The following is a 21,454-nucleotide window of genomic DNA, read 5'->3' on the forward strand; positions in this document are numbered from 1 at the left end:
GGACTTCAACAAGGTATACCACTGGCCTGAGAAAAAGTATCTGTTTGCACTATCATATATAGGCCTGCATCACCGTTGTAACAAACAACAGAGTTTTGATTTGAACAGAGCTTTGATTTTTGCAAAGATTTACCTTTGTGTTTAATTTTTATCATTTGAATATTCCTACCAAATTCAGCAACACAACTCACAGACTTTCAGTTAAGCTAGTACAGATGCTCTTCATAGGAGCTTTAATTATCTCCTCATTGAAATGACGTGATGAATAGGGAGAGTTGTATCATTACATTGCACAGATATCCCAGAATACAATAAAACAAAAATGGGCTTTTATGTTAACTGTACTCAGCAGAATTCTCTAAGTATTAATTCACTTGTTCAGATAAAAAACCAGTCAGCATAATTTTTGATTAATCCTTGAAATCTAAACTTTTTTTTGGGAATAAAATATACGGAATTCCTTCCAACTGCATGAATATCCTCCACAGGAATTCCTCGGTATGCTGCAACAGGGGTTAAACAGGTCACAAAACATCCACAAATTATGTTAGTGCAAATAACAACGCATGCTACTATTTATTTGAAAATCTATTTCAAATGGTGGTTCACTTTCCCAGCTCTGTGTGGGCAGGAATACTTAATGACTGTGTTTCCCTGGAACTGTGCTTTTCAAATTAGATTATAAATTTGCCCCCAAATGTTTAAGGCCATATGTCTCAAATCACCCACAGACACAGTCTACTGTGAATACTTGTAATTTGAGAATTATTACATTGTGCCAAATACATTCATTTTAAAAATTAGGTGACTTGGTGACTGGAGTTGTTCATATTTCCAGCAATTTATGTGCACGATCTGTCACTGTTTTTTTCCTCTAATTAAAATAAGTTTTTTATATCTCTTTACTGAATTGAAATTAATGAAAAGGAGTTCTAATCCATGCCAGGTGGATTGACACGCCTCTCTCTAATGTAGCTAGTAATTAGTCCCCTGAAATCTACACTCATTATTTTGAACCCTCTTCAGCTAGTTCTCTGAAACAGATACTGTTATTATGTATTCACTTACGGTATGTGCTTCAAAATGTACAATGGATCCTAAATGCTATTAGGAAATAATTCAAAGCAAAACAGCTAAAAGAATGAACAAAACTAGGCTACATTTTGGCACCTGTAACAGTAAAGCAAAACCCATGTATTAAAACTCCACAGATCCAAGAATAAAGTCTTCTATGCAGATTTGCTAAAATAAATCATAATTCTGATGTCCCTCCCTAACCTTTAGATGTGTGAAAACAAACTGGGATTGGGATGTTAAACATATTGCACTGCTGCTGACAGTGAAAGAGCTACAGACACAAGGATGTGAGCACACGACGGGCATATGCCGAATCCCTGACAGTCGCTCTTTCTGCAGCACAAACGGGACCGATGGAAAACCTGAAAGGAAGTTTTCTTTGAAAAGCAAAGAGAGATTCTGCACAGTCATATCAGACAAAACTATACCTACATAAGATCAAGTGTCAGCTTCATTCATGAACATGACATGGGGGGTGGGAGGGGAACATGACAGCACCAAGGAGATATGCTGTTTTCCAAAGGAGTGGAAGGTCTGTAGAAACTAGATATTGACTACATGCTACTGAGATCAAAACGACCCTCAAAAACAAACACTTCAAGAAAATAAACGCAAAACAAGACAGTGACAGTATGTAAACAAAGTCAGCTTTGCAAACCAAAGTCACTGTTGACATTGTTCCACTATTCTGTTGACATCTCTAAAGCTGAGCAGTAACATATGAAATTAGAGAGCACGGTAAAAGTGGAATATTCAGGGGCTTAAATTCCTCCCTGTCCTACTTCTATGAGTAACCATTTAGAGACCAGGCATAAAAGCAAAGTAAATATAGAGATGAAAAATCAAAGGAGAGCAAGATCTAGAATATTTCTGGGAGTTCAGACGCTCAATGCACAAGAAGACTGGTCTGTGTTTGGTTTTCGCAGCTGCGAGCTTGCTGAAGTAAACATACCTATGATTTGTGATAATGAGACTCTCTCAGTGGTTGATTGCAATGCCATCAGCCAAAATTATTGGATCTATCATGGAGCGAGCAAGAGTTCACAGGATCCCGTGGAGTTCTGAGAGACTGCATAATTTCTGGAGTTGATTTTCGCTGAGCCTTCTACAGATTTCAGCAAATGAATTATAGCATTTTTGAAATGATGGCATATCTACCCCATTCTCTTACTAGAACTGCAAAACATCCTTGTGATAACGACGCTGAAAGACCTTCCAAACCTCACCAGGACACCAAGTGAGATGCCTCTTCTCTTATGGCCCCAAGTGTGTATGTTCGGTCAGCTCTTTTCTGCCTCCATGTAAACACAGCTCTATTACCTTTGCATCATGTCCCCAGACTGGGAATTTGTTAACTCATCTCTGTCAAAGCCACTGGGAGTCATGAAACACAAGGGTAACAACCCTGGGTGAAAAGAACACATAAGGAGAAGCAAACATGCAGTACTGGCCTGTAGGCAATAGGAAGAGAAAGAGAGAGAAGAGCGATAAGAAAACAGATGGTGATAAAAAGGTGCAGTGGGGTGGGAGCCAGGAGTCCAGAACGCTGTGAATTTTCTGAGTCATTCCTTATAAATAAATAAATAAACAAATAAATCAGGAGTCTTTGCTCTAAGACAACCGTTTTAAGGACAATGGTCCTAGGCACGACTTGAGATTTCCATTAGAACACTGCACTTTGCTCAACAGATGCCATTGATCATCAGTTCTGGGACCTCTGTATCTGAAAAGTTAGGTACTCCAGCCTGCAAAGCACAAGGGTTTATGTGATTGGAAGCTCAAGCTTCATCTCAAACTCCCTGTGTGGCAAAACAAAATGCTACTCTCTAGATAGTAATAAATCAGCACTGTTTCACATTCAGTTATGCAGTGGCTAATTTCCACATGTCAGAAGAAGTGATGCTCTTAATTTTTTCATCAATTGCTAGGCTTGGATTTCCAGTTCCTAGGGTGATAGAGATTAGAAAGTATTGCCAAGGTGACTGATTTCCATATAACCTCATCTTTCAATCAATTCAGAAAGAAGCATTTAGCAGTGTCCCTGAATAACCTTGCAAACTGACAGCCACAAAGGACCAGACATGCAGCATGACAAAATTATGAGAAGTGGGCTATTACAAAGACCAGGTTTGCAATCTGTGAAGCTAGGTATTTGTATATTTTGCAGCTTTGTATCCTCAGCCACCTACTTAAAAGAAAGGTATGAAATAAAAGCCTAGAGAAAATGGAGAAAACATATGAAACCATATACAGATATGACAGTTGCTCCTATTGACATCCAAGTTTGTTCCTCTGACAGACCATCAATTCCTTGTATTATCATACTGCCTGCACTTTTCAAGTGAAATTGGGGCTCTGAATGCATCAGGATATCTATGAACCCAGAGCAAAAGACAACAATGGAAAGAAATAAATATGACTCCTGCTATTTTACAGATGTCAAATAGGAGCACTGAAGGATGAGCTGACATGCCTGAAGTCAGGCTGCCTGGAGGTGGAACTAAGGCTTTCCTGTACAGCAAATTCACCATATCAGAACTTTTTTTTTTTCTTTTTCAAATATTTCAGGATGTTAATAGCTGAGTATAAAACCCAGGACTTCCCTGCAAACTGTCTCTCATTTAGCAAATTACAATAATATTTTCTTGGTAGCTCTGGTACAAGCTAAGTCTGCAAGAAGGCTGAATAATTAAGAAGTATATGAGGTTGAAACATATTTGACTTTACTCACTATTCTCAGAGAGCTCGACCATGTAGTAGAGAACAGGGCTGTTTCCATCAAAAGGACGCACCCAGGAAAGCATCACACTGCGGCTGTATGAGGAATTCAGAGTGGCCAGAAGATTCTGAGGGGAATGAGGCAGCTCGCTGTTAAGAAAAAAAGAAAAAAAATGCACAGAAAAATCAATCTACATTTCATTCAGGACAGTCTTATAGGCAGCTAAAGGCACATGGCATCAGACTTGTATGATGATAGATACAAAACTACCAGCAGCTATTGTGCAATTAAATAAATGAAAGACATCTCTGAATTATTCACAATTTTGTCCTATTTGGGGAAAAAAATAACTTGTGCTGAAAGTCCCAAGGCTGATGCTTAGAACAACTAATGGAAATGTTGCTAAATGTGGGAAAAGCCAATTTTCATACTGTTTTTTGATTGAGACAAGTTGGTCAATAAATTTTTCTCTCTCGCTTTTTCTCCCCTTCTTACAATGATGTCCTAGCAATGTGACAGCAGTAATATGTATAAACAGTAAAACACATGGGAGATGTGATTTAATATGGAATTTTTCATACTCAAGGAAGCAGAAGACATTGACACTATCCATATAGAGCTACTAATCAAAATTACCATATGTATTCTTAGGCTACAGAACAGCTTGATTTACTCATGGATTCAGGCTTATCCTGTCATGGGTAGAATCTTTCCTTCCTACAATGATTTTTTTGGAAGCACCCAAACAGAAAATACAGAGAAAATGCTTGCAGAAACCCCATGGAAATACAAAATGAAACATTAAAAAAAAAAATAAAAATAAAACAGCAGCTCAATTAAAACGTGTAATTTCTCTACATAAAGGCAATTTATGGAAAAACATTTCATTTGGACTCATTGCCTGAAAGTCAGAGGCTGCATGGTGCAGTGAGAAAACTGAATTCTGCTACATCCCTTAAAGGCTGATCTGTCTTAAGTGATAAGAGCCCTTCAGTCATTATAATTAAGCCTGATTTTTGCTCCTTCTATCCTGGTTCCTAAGGAGGACAAGGATCTCTGACAGGGAAAGAAGAGCAAGGAGGGCCAGATTTTGCCCATTCAGTCTAGTGCTTCTCCCCAGGAAAGCTGAGCAGTAACCCTCCCTCAGCATGAACTACTGCTAATCTGCTCTGGCCAGAGCAGAAAGCCACAAGGGGACTTCATATCCTTAATTTAAAAAATAGCAATTTCACATTGTAATGTATCATGCTACTGAAGGCTTACAGTTATTTAAAAGCCGCAACTCCTTAGCCACTCACAGAAGTAAATACAGACTCTGGCTTTAAGCCAGAACAATAAATATGCTCTGGATTCAGGTTTCTACTGGAAGACTGAGGAAAGTACAAGAGTCAACCCATACTTTTATTTTTCTTCTGTTAAAACTGTGAATGTTTTTGTTTATCATGGCCACATGCTGTGGAGTTGGTGAGAAGGAAGCAGGGAAGGAGGAAAGATGGGAAGGGAGGAAAGAAAATAGAGAATGCTTCAAGAGCCAAAGAAGTGCCAGAAAAATACACAGATAAGGAGACAACACAAGTGGAAGGCTCTCACCTACTCACCTCTCTCCAGGCTAGAAGCATTAATGCTTCCTAAGGCTAAACTTGGGACCCAAGTCTCATCTTATCTCATTTGATTTTAAATACCTAACCAAATTAGGAGCATGGTAGCCCCAGGCTCTTTCTGTGGAATGACACCCCATTTGACCTCTGGAATGACAGAAATTCAAGCATTAGCTTTATTAAATCACTTGGTCAAGACACTTTGATCTTTCCATCAATTACAAGGAGCGTAGGCTGGCTTTGTTCTCACTTAGTCTGGGCCTGCAGCACCCAGGCTCCAGAATTTGGTGCAGAAACAGCTAAGACACGGTCACTCTGGGGCTAGAGGAAACATCAGGTGCAGGGAAGAACATGAACAGGCCCAACAGTTGCAGATTTTGAACAGAGTGCTGCAAAATTTTGGGTAAGCCAGTTTAGGGAAGAGGGAGACCTGGAAACAAAGTAGGAGGGCAGATGGTCTGCAAAACAAGAATAAGCTTGTTGTTTGAAAGCATGGAGCAGGGGTTTAAGATGTGGCCATTCACATAGGGATTATAGGCATGTGCTACTTCATTTTAAATGAAACACTAAATTATAATAAACATTAAACCTCCGCTACAATTTATCATCGTGTCCCTGAGCAAGCTGGTTGGAAAAATGTTTTTGTGATTAAGCTGGCAGAGAAAATTACTGAAGGAGAGCGAGACGTCTTGTTGTGACATGGCTCAGAGAAGTCACAGTCCCCACTTCATTTATCACCAGGCCCCGTGGGACGAGCTGCGGTTCCGGCCTCCTCCAGAAGACAACTCTCACAGGGGGAGCAGCACAGAAGGGATGGCTGAGGGGGTGCTCACTGCTATCTTACCCCTAGTAACTCCTTCGCTGGGAGCTGAGCAACCACTCCTGGAATACATTAAGGATATTTTCAGGGTATGTGTTCACTGGCTAATCTTGTTTCCCCATGCATTTTAAAGGCTTGAACTAGTAGCTCATTTGACTAACAGCTCATTACACAACTGAAAGAAAAGACTACATGAAAGAAAGAATTTACTGATCAGTCTTTTTCTTAGGGCACAAATATCTAAAAGCTTCTGGAGGAGAGGAGACTTTCCCTTCTTCACATTTTTTAAAGCACAAACTGAGCTTAAGTGTGTTTTTTGCTCATGATTTTAATTTGGTTGATTATTCTGTTGGATTGACACAAAATGGTAATCAGTCGGCAGCATGATGGAAACAAGCACTCTCTGTTCAGAGACTGAATAATGTGAGTTGCAGCAGCCATACAACACACCTATCTCCACGAATATCATATTCTTTACCCATGTGTCCACACCGAACAGCAACAGATGGTGCTTACAGATTTAAATCCCTCAAGGCAGACATAACAAGTGCCTACAAAACACACCTGGACAAAAATAAATAATTAAAACTACAATGACATTTCAGCACAGAAGTGAACTTCTCCCTTTGTACTATACAAAAGCAGAGATTAATAAATAGTAATTCCTACTTTAGCAAGCACTTGCACTTTGTCCCCTTCTCATTTTCTACACATACTGCGTGGAAGGGATGATAAATGAGACCTGTGACACCACCATGAATATTCACGTTCCCAAAACAGATCACTACTACTTTTTTTTTCCTTTCAGAGAATTACTTTTCCTTGCTGCTATCATCCAAAAAGTCATTGCAGGGAATGGTAATTTCAAGCCTTCTTCAGGATGAAAAGAACCTCAGACGACAACTGCTCAACTTCTGATACACCAAGAAGGTTTAGGACAGTAACACACGGGGCACATAGCAGCCCTTGATCAGACACTGGAAGATTATAATTCATCATTATTATCCTTTTTTATTACTATTATTTTTATTATTATTCATTGAAGCCCCACATAGAAAATATATGAAGGTTTTTCAATATCTTAAGGCCTTACTCCTCTAATGCTGAAGAGTTGCATGGAGTCAAGCTTTTCATAACTTACTTTGTATGACAGCAAAAACTGTATACGGACACTTTTGAAATCTGTAATTGATAGATAAGCCCAGGGTTAATGGCATAGCCACCAAGGTGACCTAAGGGGACTCTGACAAAGCAACTGAAAAAGCAGATTTTCAAGAAAAGAACATGAAGCCATGGTGACAATCTAGAAGAGAATTATTAGCTAGTTACAGATGATACATGTTCAAAACAGAAACCCTAATGTTTGAGTCAGCTCATCACTGCCAGAGGGTAGCTGAAAAATTTACTCAGCAAACACATCCAGTGTTTTTATAAAATTAGCTAAAAGCAGAACTATTTGCTACGGGAAATAAACCAGACATGGTTTGGAGAGATTTCTGAGAAAAATGGTCCAGCAGCAGGTAATTAGAGAGATTGTGACTGAAGAGGGGATTACTAAAAAGGCAAGGGAGATTAAACAAGTTTTCTTGTCAGTTTATAAAAAGCCCTGCTCCTACTTCATAAATGATTTCCTAAATCAGGTCCACCATACAAGTTCTACTTGGGAGCAGGTGGTTCATCTGCTACACCTTATAATTTGCTAAGAAGTTGAGGCAAGAAGTCTAACAAAGCCGTCAGCCTTGATGGCTTTGCTCATAAAAGTTTATAACATTTTAAATAAACACATCATCTGTTGCTCAGGACTTTCCAGTTTCTCTTGCAAAAGAATCCTCTCTGATTTTTAAACACGGGAAGGATTGTTACAAGGCACCGATTAGTTCTGAAGTTTTTTCTCTTTTGCAGGCCTATATCAAGGTGGATTTTTGAAATCAAGCACTTGTCAAATCCCATAGCACACAGATTTATTTCCTGCTTCATTCTGGCAGTCACCACAAGCTCAAGTCTACAGTTGCCTTGGGAAAGGTTTCTGAATTTTATGCTTTCTTTTTGCTAAGAATGCCTACATTTCTGATACATGCTCAATAATGAACAGACAAAATTGTATTTCCAATTGTATTTCTGGGTGGTGTTTCTTTTTGAGTATCAAGTGTATTTAGACTCGGCAGTGAGCTTTATTTCTTGGATAACATCTCAATAGAGAGCTTGGAAAAATAAATAGAAGATTTCTTTTTAGTGATGAAGGAATAATATATTTTCAAGTTTGATACCCTTCTTGTTTTCACTCCCTACAAAAGGAAAAGAGATAGGCTGCTGGAATTGAGGGACGTGTGACCGTATAAAAATAAGTTTGTAATAAGCCATCATTTTCATTTGTTACTCTGCATTGGTCTTAGTGATCTTGTTTTTAGTAATTAAGCCATTTTATGGGATGTATTTGGAAGAAGTAGCAACTACAAATATCTCAAGCACAAAAGGGTATCAAAATTCATTTTGTGCATTCTTGGCTTCACACTGGGTTTCATTGTAAGTGGTTAGCTCACCTCTCCTGCTTTTGAAGAAGACAGAACTATAATAGTTCTTTGGTGAAAGAGAACTGAAAGAAGATGAACTTGCTGCCAGGAATAAATTGCCTATTTTTGTATTACATTGTCCTCCCCATATTTTTGCATAGAGAAAGAGCCTAAAAGATTTTACTCTATGTTGTGACATAACAGAGGCTTGTACAGGGCTTTGATTTTCCTACAATGTAGCATTACCATACTTTTCAGTCACATTCATACAACAAAGAGATCCCTTAGTATGGACTGCAGACAGGCAGATATTGAGCAGCAGGCAAAGATAGTGGTAATTCTGCATATTTTATATACACTGAGAACCCTCAGGATACTTTGAGCTGGAATCATCAGTGTTTTCTGTCAGGAGAGTGATGCACTGCGATAACTCAGCTTATGCAGCTTCAGGAACAAGCATTTTTTTCTCTGTATTTCATTCTGTATAGTATTTACAGGAATATAAAAGCAAACTAAATGAAGTTAGAAAGTTTCATTATATACAATTATTTTCAGGATCAACTCTTATAACTTGCAGGAACGCAAGAGAAGCACTAGCTCATCACCAAAAGACTTGCAATTGTTTCTTTATTTGCAGTTGAGAAGCTCTGCCAGAAAAACAAGTAAATAAGTAAAAAATTAAAATCTATCTCTTACGGGATAGAAACATCACTTGTGAATGTTTTACCTCGTGCAAATCAAATCAAGTGATGTACATGAAGAATAAACACGTTTAGAAGGAAGACGAATGAATAGAGTATCTTGACTAGCAATTAGTTTCTGTGCCCAAGTACCATCAGTGCAAAATTGATGAGCAAGGTAACCTTTGGCTGCACTTTAGCAAGTTCTTCATTAGTTTTCTGGCTTTTCTTTTCAAATACTTTATTTCTTCATAGACACGCTGAGAAAGAATGATCCATCCTTCTTGCACTACCAATGTAAGCCACAGTAGAACTCTACTGCACTATCACCATACATTCTTCTAGCAAGAAATGGTACCTTTTTCCCAAGTCTGTCTTCAAACAAGGGAAAAAAACAAAGGAGAAAAAAAGTTTTCTTTCCTTTTCTTTCCTTTTTTTTCACAGATTAGAAAACCAAACCACTCACGGATTGAATAACTGAAGGTCACCCTGAAGGTCAATGGTTTTGAATTGAATCAGTTTGAATAGAAATCAGTAACAAACTTATTTGTGCCTTTGAAAATTTCGTGTTACATGCCTAGAGGTAGAGGAGGGATATGCAGGATCCTGGGGGGAAAAAAATGGTGAGACAATCAGAGCTGTCAGATAAGGCTAGGTAGGCTATGATATTATTCATTGCTAGACTGCTCCAATCTGTAATTGGTTGAGAGGCCTCCTTTGAACATTTTTCTGACATTAGTGGTACTCAAGGCACTGAAGTGTAAGTGCTCATCGATGGGAATGTACATGCCCTGTTTGTTAATGTTCTGCACAAGAGAATTATCTGGGAGAACTGGGAATGTTACAGATCTGTCATTCGCATACTAGCTAGAATTTAATTTAAGCTTTACTTCAGACGTTTCCTTTCCACATATTTTCTTCCTCATTTCGTTTCTGTTGTATCATGTACCTCTATTTCTCATAGATTTGTGCTGCTGAGCCAAATGATAATGACAAACGCTGCAAAGGAATGCAGTGTTTTTTGGCATTATTGCACTACCTGCAGCGCCACTTTGAAATAAAATGTCACATTTCAAGGTATGATTGAGTGACTTATCAGTTACTGAAGTCCTCTAAAGGAGTGGGTCTAATATATTTCTTTAATTCCTTCAGGAAAGGTAGTTTGTAGGCAATCAACAACAGAACATCGGAGGAAGAAGAGATGCAGGATTAAGAGCAGGTCGCAGTGCGTGGGGTCATGGAGAGGCAGCCAATAGAACTGCAACAAGTTGGGGTGCAAGGAAAAGCAGTCTCAGCAGCATCCACAAGATGTGTCTCACCCAGTTAACTTCTAGCATGAGTTTTAAGAAGTATAAAACTTACTGGTCAACAGGAACCTGCAAATAAATATATCTGCTGGGCTATACTGGGCTGCATAGGATGTCTTAGGATATTTAGGATTAAGACGGCCTAAGTGTTCAGCACGTATTTGTAGCTTTACTTCAAAAGCCAGGTTTTAACATTCTTTTCAGTCTTTACTCTATAATTTTCTGCCCTCCACTCAAAAACAGCCTCAGAGAAAAGAAAGTATGATTATATAGTAGCAGTATATTTTGAATTGTCTTCTGCTCTTGGACTCAAACCAGCAGTAAAATGTACTCCGGGAGGAGAGCTGAGGAGTGCTTAATTAGAGAAAGAATGTATGACCGCTCTCTGAAAATGGGCATCTGATCTAGCCTTGGCACTGTCAGAATAATGCTGTATCAAACGGCGCTCTGCATAGCAAATCTCTGAGGTGAACTCATTATACTGCCAACAGCAGAAGTTGCCATCTTCTCAGAGAGATCAGGCATGACCAGCAGAAACAGATGCAATTTTAGTTAAATTAAAGCATGGGGCACTACTCAAATGAAAAAAATAAGACTACATAAAACGTTACTTTCTTATTCGTTTGATCTGCTCCACACATGTACCAAAACCGCAGTTGTTGCTTTTAGTGATAAAAATAAAATGGAAGCTTACTTTGCACCAGTGGAATGACAGAAATAGAAAATACAGAACCCTGCAATGCCATCTTTATAATCCCTTTTCAGAAGGGAAATGTACTTTAAACATTTTTTTTTTCTAAATTGAATTTTTAAAGATCCTTAGGAATAAAGAAAGGCATACATAAAAATATTTTTCCCTGGAAACCTACATATAAAGAGAATGAAAGAATAAGCAATGCCTGCTCAGGGATCAGCTATTTTCATATATGTTTAATAGAGGAAAAATACTAAAGGAGGGAAACAATTTCCTATAACCTTGACATCTCCTGGACTTTATGGGAAAGTCCTTCAGCATGGGGTGACAGAAGGATTCAGGTTGGAAGGGGCCTCAGGAGGTCTCTGGCCCAAACTTCTGCTCAAAACAGGGTCAGCCATAAGCTCAGACCAGTTTATCCAGTCTGGTCTTGAAAAACTCCAACCTCTGTGGGCAACCTGTCCCAACATGTGAGTGTCCTAACTGAAAACATTTTTCCTTATATACAGCCTGAATCTCTCTTGCTTTAGTTTATGGCTTTTACTTCCCATCATCCCACCACACATGTTGCAAAGGGCCTGGCTCCCAAACCTGGACACAGTATTCTAGATGCAGTCTAATGACTTTCAAGTAAATCTATTATGCTTATATTAATAAGCCAGGTTGTTGTTCACCTGTTTTCTTGCCAGGGGACCCAGCTGCCGTCTACTGAGATCCCTGAGTCAGGGCCCAAACTGTATTACTGTAAAAGGTTATTCCTCCCCAGACATGGAATTTGCCTTTGTCCTTGTTGAATTTCATAAGGTTCCCATTGGCCCATTCCTCAGCCCATCTAGGCCCCTATGAATGGTGGCCCTACCTTGAAGCATATCAACTGCTCCCCACCCATTTTGTGCCGTTTACAAACTTGATGAGCTTGCATTCCACCACCTCAACCAGATCACTTATAAAAGATGTTCAAAAAAACATGTCCCATTTTAGTCCCCTCCATCTATTAGTGGCCTTCATGCAGACTACAACCCTTTAATTATTAATCTCTATGCTCGATCATCCAACCAGATGGACGCATACTCATGGTGATGCAGAGGGATGCGATTACTTGGAAGTATCTTCCAAGGCTTCAGTTACTTGAAAGTCCAACCAGCATGGCAGTACGCAAAAGGGAGGACATTTCAAGGCAATTTAATTAGGAATGAACCTGACTTAACTTCCCATTAAAATAAATGAATAAAAAAATAAAATAAAATAAAAGCTACCCAGATCTCCTAGAATGAACTTCCAGAATAATGTCCAAGAGCATGCCAAAACAAGCATAGCATTATCTTTGAGATGGAATACTCACATCACTTCTAGTCTAGCCATTCTGGAGTCGTTTCCTCCAAAAGAAATGACTTCACAAGTATAGTCCCCGATGTCACCTGACCACGTCTGGCTGATGAGAAGGGTTCCATCTTTCTCTACTGTGATCCTGGAACTGCTGGATGGATTTATTATGACACTGTCCTTCTTCCAAACGTACCTGAGTATTACAATGTTTTTGCCAGTGATTACTCAAAAGAACTTCAAAATAGATTTATCTGAATTATGCAAGAAGATATCAGCTTCCGTAAACATACATTAAAAATGTCAGGACTCTGTGGATACTTTCAGGAACTACGCCTGTTACAAATTTTAGTTATAGATCGGTGAATAGAACGAGTAATGTAATTACATCCAAGATACTATTTTGTAATACTTTGTATTTTAAATGGAAAAGATGTACTCATAAACATCCAAGTTTGCAAGTCCACCTTCACCAACAGTTTAAGCTGTAGGTAACAGCTGAGGTGTTGCCCAGCTCTGCTAAGACTGTAATAACCTTAACACTGCCAGAATCAGTAACATCTTAAACTATTATGGCAAGGTTCACCTGTTATGACAGGTGATTTATTGAACTATTGAACTATTATGTTATAGTGAACTATTATGACAAGACTCATCTGTTAAAACAAACACACACCAACACATCACAGATCTGTGTATAGTCCATGGTCTTACAATTAAGTATCTCTGCAGAATATTTTTACATCTCTATTACTCTTTCTGAAGTTCTTTCTCCAGTTGGCCCTTCTGGCACCCTCCAAGCTGTCCCTTGCATTTTCTTTAATTTGTGCTGCTTTCAGACTACATAAATTTTCATGGTAAATTTGTTTTAAAATGGTGAGCTTCCTCTAAATGCTCTAGTACAAATGTTAATAGTTCAGACAAGTTCTGTTTTCCTTTATGTCGTAAAGGCAGAATATAGCCCCTAGTTATTGAGTTGTTTCCAAGAACATATGCATCTCACATTGCTTTCATACACCCCAACGTAAACACTTCTGAAATCCTATTCCTTCTCTTTGGCTTTTACTCTCATTAAGTATCAGCTTCTGACAAGTTGCTTTTATTGATAGTGTATTAACCTTGACAGTAAAATCATGGAAGGCTATATCGAAGTCATGAAGTGGAACATAGCTCATTGTAAATAATACACAAGGCTGAAAAGGAAGATGGGATTTATATGAATAATGATACAGTGTACAACCTTACAATGCAGTAATAAGGGGTCTGGTGTTGAAATCTGAGGTCCTGGAACTTTTCACCTAATGCTATTCTTATAGCTTATAAAATTAAGCTCAGATAAACCACACAAACAAGAACTGACACCACCAACCTGATTGAAATTCTAGGATCATGAGTTGCGTCACATCGCAGAGTGGCTGTAGTTCCTTTGATCACAGTGCTATCCTCAGGGGGGTGAACAATGAAAGTCCGATCTGAAAGGAACACAAGCCATAGCTCAGGTGAAATTACAGCATTTTGACTTGGATATTCACTCAGGGAGCAGGCAACTGAACATTTGTCATTCAAAGCAAGCAGGCCATTCCTCTTCAAGTCTTTGCTGTGAAGCCTCCCCTGCCTCTAATGTCATTGTGTCAAGAAGAGGTTGTACGCTGTGGGGTGCACAGAGGCAAAAGTAGCAGAAGGCATGAGTCTGAGCCAGCAGTGCTCTGAGTAGGAAGAGTGCTCTAAAGCTGTACTAACTCTCACTTGTCTTTGTGGTAAGTGTCTAAGGCAACTCCCTAAAGTCACAAGGCAGCAAGTATGTTTATAATGCGTTACAAATGAATCAAAACAACACAGATTTAGTCGGGAGACAAGTCACGCTATTTGGAGTGGAGAAAACAAAAACAAAGAAAATCTCTGCAAAGAAAAAGACACTAGAAAAATATCCAGAAAAAGGAAAACTTGAATGGCACTCTATAAAGAGGTTAAGGGAGGAGGAGTTTCTGATAGCCTGAATTTTTCACATAAGAAAGTTATGTTGTTTACTCAAATGTTTCAAAACATCTTTATTCAAGCACCTCCTGGAGACCCAGGACAAAATAACCGCTGTAACTACAGCAACCTGATCAGGTGTGAAAGATCTCTATTATGCTTAGCACACAGTAGTAGCAGCAGATAGCATCATCTGAAGCAGGTAGTCAACTAAGATGAATATAGAAGATATGTGGATAATGTTAATCAGTCCCAAATCCCTACAGAGATCATCAGCATCTACTGAGATCTCACAGATGAAATCATCAGCAAAACCAAAAGCTATACCTCATAGCATGGAATTTTTGGCATTATTCCCGATGTGCCTATCTATGCCTTCCACATTTACAAGGGTGCTGTTGCTACATAACTACTAGGTTGAAGTCACTTTTTCTCCCCTTCAATGCAGTGCATTGAATAGGAGCTATCTTTAATGCATATTAGAACCATTCCCTTGAGAATTAATAGGAAGGATCTCTTTTACTTGATCCATACACCTGTATGTCAATCAGTTTATAATATCCGGATAAATCTACTGACTTTATATTGTCATTGAGGTATAAATATGATAGTCATATGACACAAGAACATTACGTTTACTGCCAGCACTGTTTTCATGTATTGCAAAGTTCAAAAGGCAAAATGTTGCTGATGTAATTTGTACTTTTTTGGCATTAACAGATGTCAAATACATACTGCACATCAGCAGCATAATCAGTCTCAGAGTTACAGTTCAAGTATAGAAGAGAGAGGGCCGCAATACTTTTGTATTTATCATCTTCATTGTTTTTAATTACTCTTAGTCCCAGCTCAGGGATTATTATTTCCTATCATTACTAGCAGAAAAACACATTGCAATTTAACTGTTCAGCTGCTGGTTTGGATCAGTCACATGGAACTTGTATTTCACCTCGCACTTAAGAGCAACACAGGTGAACCTAATGAATCTGATTTCCCAAGGGCAAACAATGAAAGACAAAATTTCATGGGCTGCCATGCCATTTTATGGCTGTGCCATGCCAATCTGTAGCATGAGGCAGTAGCAGAAGTCTGCTGTACTTTGCTTTGGCTTCCAACAACGCCCAGAATCACAAAGAAATATAGTTATAAGGAAAAGCACATCTGCTGAACCTGTGGCCACAGCCTTAGTAACACCATAAGCTGTTCTATACTGCCCGCAGACTCCTGGAGGCAGAAAGCAACTGCAAATAGCCTACTCTGCAAGGTAAAAGGGCTGACTTGCAATGCAGGCCAATGCAAGATTCACCAATGCAAAACCTGAGTAAAACTGTAACTATGATTTAGATGCTCTATTTAAACACACTTCCTTTCACAAACTGTATCAGATCATATGCATGATTTTAAAAACAAAAAGAATACTTGTGATAGGTTTCCTACAATAAATACATTATTACTATTAAACTGTACAAGTATCTCTATTATCTAGAAAAGCATAATTGCGAAAATTTCCTGGACATACACCAAAAACTGGTTAGTACTTGATTAAAGTTAGACTTTAAACAAAGCATTGTCCTTACTCCACACTGTCAGCGTCGCAAAGGCATTCAGAGATCCCTCAGAGTTGACTGCAAAGCAAGTATAATTGCCAGCATCGTGAAGGAAAACTGGTGTTATCTGGAGCCCTCCAGATTCAAGAAGAATGAACCGAGGAATCTGAACTGAGCCACTGGCTAAGATCTGGTTTCCTGAAACACAGAAGGGAAAAACAGCATGATTACTGTCACGTAGACTGCTTGGATTAAGTACTGCAAATTCTAGCTCTTCCAAAACACTGTGATAACCCATCCAGGTCACCGGCTCACAGCAGGACCACTACAAACCCTCTGCTCACAGAACTAGAGAAATAAAGATATATTAAATGGATCTACAAAACCTTAGGAATAGGAATGGACAAGAAAACAAGGATTACAGCTGTTCCATGACAATATAGTAACTGACTACCTTTCTTCCAGGAGATGGCAGGTTTTGGAGCCCCTGAAACTTCACAGGTCAGCACTGCAGTCATCCCCTCAGTAACAGTGGTATCCTCTGGAGGCTGTATAAATGCTGGTTTAATATCTAGAATCAAAAATTTAAAAAACTCAGTGGATCAGCTATCAGAGAGATCCCTAACCTATTACCATGGACTGCTTTAAATCCACTTTTATAGAGCTGATCACGGACAAGGACATGACAATAATACATGAAAACCTCTCAGCAGTGACTGTAACCTTTCATTATTCACCTCCTAGGAATTATCTAATTCAGTTTATTACCTACCTGGAAAATAAAAATCTATCAGCATGTACACGTGTACAAGTAAGATGGCTTACAGATAAAGGCAGATAAAGCTCAAAATGAGTGTTTGGGGGGAAGTTGGGAAATCTAGATAAACAAAACTATTTTCTTTCATCTTCATAACAGAGTTCTTTAAGATGAAAATCAACTTGAGAAAGGCATTAACTTTGAAACTTAAATGTCAGCCAAAAGAATTTAGAACCTGAGTCTCATCCAAGACATTTTCCAAGTTTCTTTCTCTCTTATTTTCCCCCAGTTGCATTTTACTACATTTTTTTGCTGCAGTTTCCTAGATATATATTGAACTGGGGCTGATGTAGTTTCTGAAGGCTGTGGAAATTCTGGTCAATATGTGTAAACTGCTCTTGGGCTAAAAATCAGCTTCCTGAAGAGGCATTAAAATATTATGGATATGCCTGTTAATAATTGCTTTTAAAAGAGACTACTAGGATTTGTAATTCTTCCATAGAGAAGAGTGTATGTCATTAACAAATTACTTAATCAGACTTTTTGGCCAAAAAAAAAAAAAAAAGACATTTAACTTGATTTTACTTTGTTTTCGCTGCTAAATGTAGTTGTAGACAAAAGGCAGAGAAAATGATACCATGCACAATCATGGAGCAGTAGCTCCAATTCAGAACAGAATTACATGATAGGAGAACTGAATAATTTAATATAAAGGAGAGCAGAAAATATTTTACAAGTAACCTTTCTTTTTCTTGTCTTAGTTTTCCTTTTGCAGCGTGAAATAAGAGAGCTCACCTTAAGCCCCTAATGTCAAAGAAAGATTTTCTACAGGCTTCAGCAAATTGTGTTCAGACCATACAGGGAATCTGGGGGTATCTTACAGATCGGACAGCTACACTTTATAAAAAATGAAGGTGCTGGGAGCCAAACTACACAAGCACAGAGAAATCTGACGGATGTAGGCTCAACAGAAATGACAACACAGCTCATCAATCTCTATCACAGCTCCTTACTCACTAGTCACATCCAGGTAGGTGTACGTCTGTATCTCCCCGCCTTTATTACTAGCAAAACACTGGAAGATTCCAGCATCCTGAGGATGCAGAGCCTGGATCCGCAGCCCGCCGCTCAGCAGGACTTTGTATCGGGGGTTTTGCAGCTTGCTGAGAGGAATAGAGTCCTTATACCAGACAAGGGAGGGAATGGGAACTCCTAATAAAAAAAATAATAATAAAGAAATGCTATTAGTCTTTACACATCATGCTTTAGATAGTGGAAACACACAATGCTCTTATGGTCATATCCCTGGTATCCCTTCCTTCCACACTACTTATTTATATTTCTACAAGCTGCTTTTGATAAATGGGAGGCTGCATCTTACATTATCAATGGTAATAATACACTGCAGAACATGTGGGAATAAAACCAGCAAACAGTGAAAGGGGGAATGTTGAGAAAACATGTTATCAAATTACTTCCTTCACCCAATCATATTTCATGCTACTAGAAAATAAGATTTATAGCAATTTCACATTGAAAGCCAGAATCAGGCTACTTAAACAGCAGCAGTGTGGCAATGCAGCAAGTCTGTAAGACTGTTCCATCCCAAATAAGATTTTTCTGTGCTACTGTAGCTAAGATGTCAAAATAAAAAGGAAATGGCAAATTACACACAAGCAATGAAGTGCTCACATGACTGTACTTGAGTTCTAATTCGGCAGCTTAGTTTGAGTTAATGTGCAAGCAGCATGTTGCCACAATGAGATAACTTTAAATTATTATTTTTATTCACTTTCAAGCTTCACCTGTTATTTGAAGAATACAGACGTTAGGATAAAAAAAATAAAAATGCCCTAAACATAACTTACAGTCCCATTTCCTCTTTTTTTTCTTCATGTGCATAAACACTGACACACTTATTTCAGTTTTGCTGCAGCCATTTTCCAGTCAGTGGCAAGGAACCAGCAGTAAATTCAATATTTACAAACAGTGTAGGATTCATTCCTTCAGGAGATGTCAGGGGCCTAGAACAGCTGTACACAAATGTTCCTATCACACTCCTCCTATCAGAAACTGTTTTGCCTTCAAATCCCAGAAATCCCCAACTGATCAAATGCTAAGAGCCCTCGAGAGAGAACTGAAGTGAAGCAGATATTTTATTATGTGATTGGATAATCACAGGATCAGAAGGGTATCAAACTGATTTAAGTTACCTCAGCCCAAAACATAATATTATTTTCATAATCAGTACCTATTTTGGAACAAGTATCACTTAAAAGCTGGGTGTTTCACATCCCCCTGTTGCATGTATCACAGTGGAACCACAGAGTTAAATTCACAGGTGAGTGAAGTTTGCCCAAGCAGAAAAATACCAGGTATCACAGAAGCATTAAGGAAGGGATGTCACTGACGAATTGAGCGTGTGCAGACAATGAATTTCTCTGTAATGTTGGCACTGACTTAAGATCCTCATAGGGAGAGCACTACGGAGGATCCATATTATCATTTAAAAATCCCAAAGTTAAATACTGCTGTATTCTACTTCCATTCATATCTCCTTTCAATATATGTATTCTCTTGCTACAGACAAAAGCTGTATTAACTCTCAGAAAAAACGTACAAACAATGTAAGGAATGATTGAAAAACAACATTCAATTGCTGCTGTTATTTTTTATAAATACGTATCGTTTACTACAATCACATCTGATGCTTTTGTTCTGCTGATAAAATAAAATGTACTCATAATCTAGGAGGTAATCATCTCAGAAGAAATCCGCTATGTAGAGTGCATTGTCTGATAAAGAATAGATGCAGTGTAGTAGCTTGCAATAGACATAATTTAAGCTTCCCACAACAGCCCATATACAGAATTAGCGTAAACCTCAATGTTCAGAACTCTCAGTGAGAGTGTTATTCATCTCTTGAAAATCCTCCTGGGCAAATACAAATTATCACTGAGTAATGAAGAAACAGATGATGCAAAATGGAATAGTTCTCCTGATGCAGAGAAGCCTGGAAATGATTTCAAGTTTAAATAATAGCAAGTCCATTTTCCCACACATTAGACTTGATGGGCACCTAGGAAATAATGAAATCCTGCATTCGATACACTCAAACCTTTAACACTTGTGTCATTCCATAAATCCCATTCTACTAAAGGTATTAGCAAACCTTCTAATCCTACAATCACTGTGAGATACACCTTCCTATCACCACCTCAGCTGACAAACTGAATATTACCATCTCTATTTTTCTACCTTTCGGTTACGGATATCTTCCTCTACTCAAAGTTATGAGTCTGAATAATAGGATCTTATCTAGGCATTCTGATGCCTGTCAGCAGCATCCATTTGGGCTTTAGTGATCTTCCCAGAGAGATTTGTCTTCCAAGTTCTACACATTTTCTTTTATCATTTTGCTACCTCTTTAGCTATAAAAATGGTTAAAAACAGCTTCCTTTCTTCTCCCCTTCTCCTACAGCACAGTCTTTCCTCCCTGCCACTCTCCATGGATTTTTGCTTCTTTTCCTCCCTAAAAATTCAGCTGAAAAAAAAAAAACATGAAAAGAGGAAAACATTTTAAAGATCTTTTGGACTATGCCCTTCCCAGCAGTACCTTATTGTTTGAGAGATTACAGAGTGGCCTAAAAGACCAGAAATATTAAGTAAAACAAGCTTAATTCTCAGCATGTACATAAAGTGCACTTCATTGTTTCAAAGGCAGGCTGACAAATCAATCCAGTATTATGGAGAAGGGAAGGCAGGAGACTGAGTCTCTGGTCCTGGCTTTGCCACTTTCTCTGTAACCTTGGGCAAATGATTTATGCAATCTGAGGCTCAGTTTCCCCATCTGTGAAACAGGTGCTTGACTCTTTGCCAAATTTAACTTAAGAACCTGGATAAAAGACTCTCAACATTCACTGTGTCATTTTTGTTATTTATTTTTATAGCTTTCTCTAGCTCCCAGTGGACTACTGGGGAGTCCCAAAAGCATCTTTCCACTTACATGTCTAAACAGGTAGAACTAAAGTCCAATTAACTGCGCTCCCCAGACACCACCACCGCTGCCTGCAGCCCTAAACTTTCTATAAGCAAATAAAGAAAAAGCATTTAAAGGAAACCCATTGAAAATGCACGCAGCATCAGCAACTGCTGAAAGATATACAGCAGAGCACAGTTACTGTGCAGTCTGATACATTGAAACTGCATTACAGAGAAGTATAAAGCTAGTCTGTGCAAGTTGCAATTTTATTTACAGTTAATCTCTGCTTATACTGTGAAATTAATCTGTCTCTCACACATTCAAAGTGCACAAAGCCTGAGCAAATGGGCTTTGTGCACAGAACTTGATGGGGCTGGGGGAAATCCAATCTGTCTTCCTATTTGCAGCGAAGGTGCAGGACAGCTTTGTGGTTCCCCTCGTGCTTTATTCCAGCTCCTAGCTTGCA

General features: G+C 38.6%; 1 protein-coding gene across 9 annotated transcripts in view; it reads right to left on the bottom strand.

Moving 5' to 3' along the window:
- Positions 1-21,454, bottom strand: part of SDK1 (sidekick cell adhesion molecule 1) — a 395,409-nt gene that overhangs the window by 122,987 nt on the left and 250,968 nt on the right. For all 9 annotated transcript variants that reach the window (XM_083799697.1, XM_083799700.1, XM_083799699.1 and 6 more), the window contains 6 exons: positions 18,024-18,218; positions 16,704-16,820; positions 16,280-16,447; positions 14,098-14,200; positions 12,748-12,924; positions 3,809-3,945 (listed from right to left, as the gene is read on the bottom strand). In XM_083799697.1, the coding sequence (XP_083655823.1) occupies positions 3,809-3,945; positions 12,748-12,924; positions 14,098-14,200; positions 16,280-16,447; positions 16,704-16,820; positions 18,024-18,218 (897 nt within the window). The remainder of the gene's footprint in view (positions 1-3,808; positions 3,946-12,747; positions 12,925-14,097; positions 14,201-16,279; positions 16,448-16,703; positions 16,821-18,023; positions 18,219-21,454) is intronic.

This window comes from Anser anser, assembly GCF_964211835.1.
Source record: "Anser anser genome assembly, chromosome: 15".
Lineage (NCBI taxonomy): Eukaryota > Metazoa > Chordata > Aves > Anseriformes > Anatidae > Anser > Anser anser.